Raw genomic sequence first — 3,427 nt, 5'->3', positions numbered from 1 at the left:
TAAGCTTCTCACAGTGAGGACAGAGAGCCCCAGCCTCCTCTGATTCGGGTCCCTGTCTCCCTTAAGGGCCCCTCACTCTGCTCCTGTCCACCTCTGATTTCAGGGTGAGGTAGAAAACGTGGCTTTGACCCAAGCCCAGTGGCTGAGACGCTCGTGCAGCATGTGCAGTGTCAGGCGAGCCCTTCAGAGTTCAGAGAGCGCTGTCGCGCTCTCTTCCTGATTCTGTGTAGCTGAACAGAGCTAAGCCCGAAGGTGGCCTGGCTGAGTTTCGGGGATCACAAGGGGTTCCTTTCCACCCTACACCTCTGGGCAGGCTGATGTGCTGGTTCACGCCCCGTCCCTTCTCTGACTATGCTGCTTGCGCATCTGGGAAACAGGCAACAGAGAGGGAGGAAAGGTGTTGCATTTAGCCCAGATACAGTGATGTGGGCGCGAGTGCTCACATTAGGTTAGAAACGTCACTTCACTTTATTTCCCTGAACCCTTATAATTGACTCTTCATCGCCCTGATGAGTTTTTTTTTTTTTTACTGTGTCCATTTCCAGGAAGCCTTTGGCTCTTTTGCGATCAAAATGGGGGCCGATGAAGGAGCCCACCGTCAAGCTCTACACCAAGCAAATCCTGGAAGGCCTCAAGTATCTCCACGAAAGCCAGATTGTGCACAGAGACATAAAGGTACTTGCTTGTCTGAGCCAATGAGATTTTACTTTGCATCTCAGATCACACGAGCTGCTGGAGTGTCTGCAGGTGGACCAGCTCACGGAGGGGAGAGGATTGAGCAGAGTCTGGTCTTCCTAGAGACACATGACCATTTCTTAAGGTCCAAGTCTGTTTTACATTAGTTTGTTTAAATCTTTCTTTAAGCATTTGATGTTCTTCCTTTTCTGAAGGGCGATAACGTTCTGGTGAATACCTATAGTGGAGTGGTGAAAATCTCCGATTTCGGCACCTCTAAACGTCTTGCAGGAGTGAATCCACGTACAGAGACTTTTGCCGGTAAGCAGACAGAGCTTGGCGTGGGGTCGCCGTCCTGGGGTTAGGCTTGCTGCAACTGCAGTCCTTTGGAAGTTACTCACCAAGCACCTGTGTACACGGTGGACAACTGGTAGTTGAAGTGGACGGTGTATTGTCCCCAACTTCAAAGTGTTTGAACTCTGTCATAGTGATGCACTTAGCTATTTGTGGCAACGAGATTGCCTTACTTTCTTCCTTGTCTTCCGAGGTCGAGTAGGTGCTGCGCTCTGCTTGAGGTTTTCCGAGGGTTTCTAACCAGTCAGCAAAGTGGCAGCATCTCTTCTAAGTTAGTAGCACATTATTCAGAATCGTGGGTAATTCTGAATAACAGTATCCCTCAGGCAACCTATTAGAACATTTTATTGGTCTTTTGTAAAAATAGCCTGTTACTTTAGGGAGTTCTGGTACCTCGTGCTTTAATATGATTATGTTTCCAAGAGAGGCTGATTCTTTTAGGGTATTCTAAGATGGGTTTGGTATTCTAAGTGGGTTTGAGCAATTGAATTTTCTTTTCCATGTGTCGGTGATGGAATCATGTATGTGTTGAGAGGGACTGGATTCAGAGAGTGGAATAAAATTGCCAGCTAGCTTTCCATGTACACGACCAACGAGTAGAATGATGCTCAGAAGCCACCTATGGCTTTTTGTAATTCCCATTCAAAAGCAAAACAGAAACTTTGATCCTTGGAGAGAAGTACTGATTTTGACTAAGTAAAGGTTTGTGCTCCCCCTAGGGTGTAATGAAAGCATCACAAAGATCTTGCTTGATGGAATTACGAAACAGCACTTATCATATTATAGCTCCGATGTAAGTTATAAAAGACAGATGATTGTTTTCTATCCCTATAACACCAAACTATAGAGTGGACAGACTTGCCTCTACTTTTGGTGAATAATGTCTCAGCTTTGGAAAACTTTTCTTCAACAAGACAGTTGTCATGTCAGCCAGTGGACGCCCGCAGTAGAGACTCGTTCTCTATCTAAAGAGAACTTTTATGCATCAGAAATGACTTCTCGGTTGTAACACCGAAGGAGATACATGCACCTCAAAATGGGGAACTGTTACACCAAGGACCCCACCGGAATCTCCCAAAGAGTGTATTGAATTTTCATTCATTGTTTCTGATATAAATATATATATATCTCAACATGTATGTATCAGTGAGTATGTATGTATGACTGGCATATATTTTTACTAGCCTAATTAAAAATGACTTCTGTCCTTCTCTTTGGAAGCCACCAATTAGCTTAGCAATATGTAGCAAGAAGGGCTCTGATATGGTAAGGAGTTATTTCAAGACATAAAACCCCCAACAATTTATCTCATAATTACCATCCCCAAGGAGAAAAAAAAAAGCATAAAGAAAACGCATGTATAATTCATCATTGCGTATCACATTTTCCCAAGTAATTGGCTTGAGGAGGCATGAATTTTGCATTGCAAAATAATGCAGGGGTGTTTGGGGGATAATAAAGAAGGGGTGTCATTTGGGGTAGGAAATTCCCCTGCATATAATTACTCTTTGCAAAACAGAGCGGTTCTGTAAAGAAATCTCAGCTGCTGGTGCCACACTCCGACTGGGTGCGGGTGGACACAGTGGGGCCTGGAAGGAGAGACAAAGGCTTCAGACAACTTCCTGGCCCGAAGTCCTCCCCTCCTGTGTTCCTCGGAAGGCTTTTCACCATAGGTGTAAACCAGCTAGAACAGGAGGAAGGGCCATTATGGCCAGGGTCAGCCCCCTTTGCTTTTGGTTTTGCAGCAGCTTTATTGTTTAACTCACATATCATAACATGTACCCATTTGAAGTGCACATTTCAATGGTTTCTGGTAAATTTTCCAAGTTGTGCAGCTATCGCCGCAATCCAATTTTTGAACATTTCTGTCACTCCCAAAAGGTGCCACCTTGCAGTCAACCCCCATGCCCACCCCCAGCCCCAAGCAACCAGCGACCTACTCTCTGTATAGATATTCCTGCTCTGGAGATTTCTTATAAACTGAATGATACAATATGTGGTCCCTTGTATGCAGCTTCCCACACTTCACATAATCTTTTTGAGGTTCACCTGTGCTCTATATAGTGTATATCGGTACTTCATTCCTTTTCGGGCTGAATAGTATTCCATTGTGTGGATAGACCACATTTTGTTTATCCATCTACCAGTTAATGGTCATTTGGATTGTTTCCCCTTTGTGGCTATAGTGAATGATACCGCCGTGAACATTCACATACAAGCTTCTGTGTGGAGATATGTTTCCATCCCTCTCCGGTAGATACCCAGGAATGGAACTCGGGACAGGAACTCTGTTCTGATGTGTGGCTGTGAACAGCCTTGGTTCAAATTCTGGCTCAACCACTTGCTAGCCATGTGACCTTGGGCATGTCACTTAAGCTCTCTGCATCTCCGTTTCTCC

The 3,427-nt window shown here is 44.9% G+C and overlaps 1 protein-coding gene across 1 annotated transcript in view; it reads left to right on the top strand.

Annotated features, from left to right (window-relative positions):
- Nucleotides 1-3,427, top strand: part of MAP3K15 (mitogen-activated protein kinase kinase kinase 15) — a 150,593-nt gene that overhangs the window by 126,000 nt on the left and 21,166 nt on the right. Inside the window, 2 exon segments of the mRNA XM_024737994.1 lie at nt 550-675; nt 891-996. Of these exon segments, the coding sequence (XP_024593762.1) occupies nt 550-675; nt 891-996 (232 nt within the window).

The sequence above is a fragment of the Neophocaena asiaeorientalis genome, unplaced genomic scaffold (assembly GCF_003031525.2).
Source record: "Neophocaena asiaeorientalis asiaeorientalis breed wild unplaced genomic scaffold, Neophocaena_asiaeorientalis_V1.1 scaffold324, whole genome shotgun sequence".
Lineage (NCBI taxonomy): Eukaryota > Metazoa > Chordata > Mammalia > Artiodactyla > Phocoenidae > Neophocaena > Neophocaena asiaeorientalis.
This window is presented reverse-complemented; position numbering and strand designations above follow the sequence as displayed.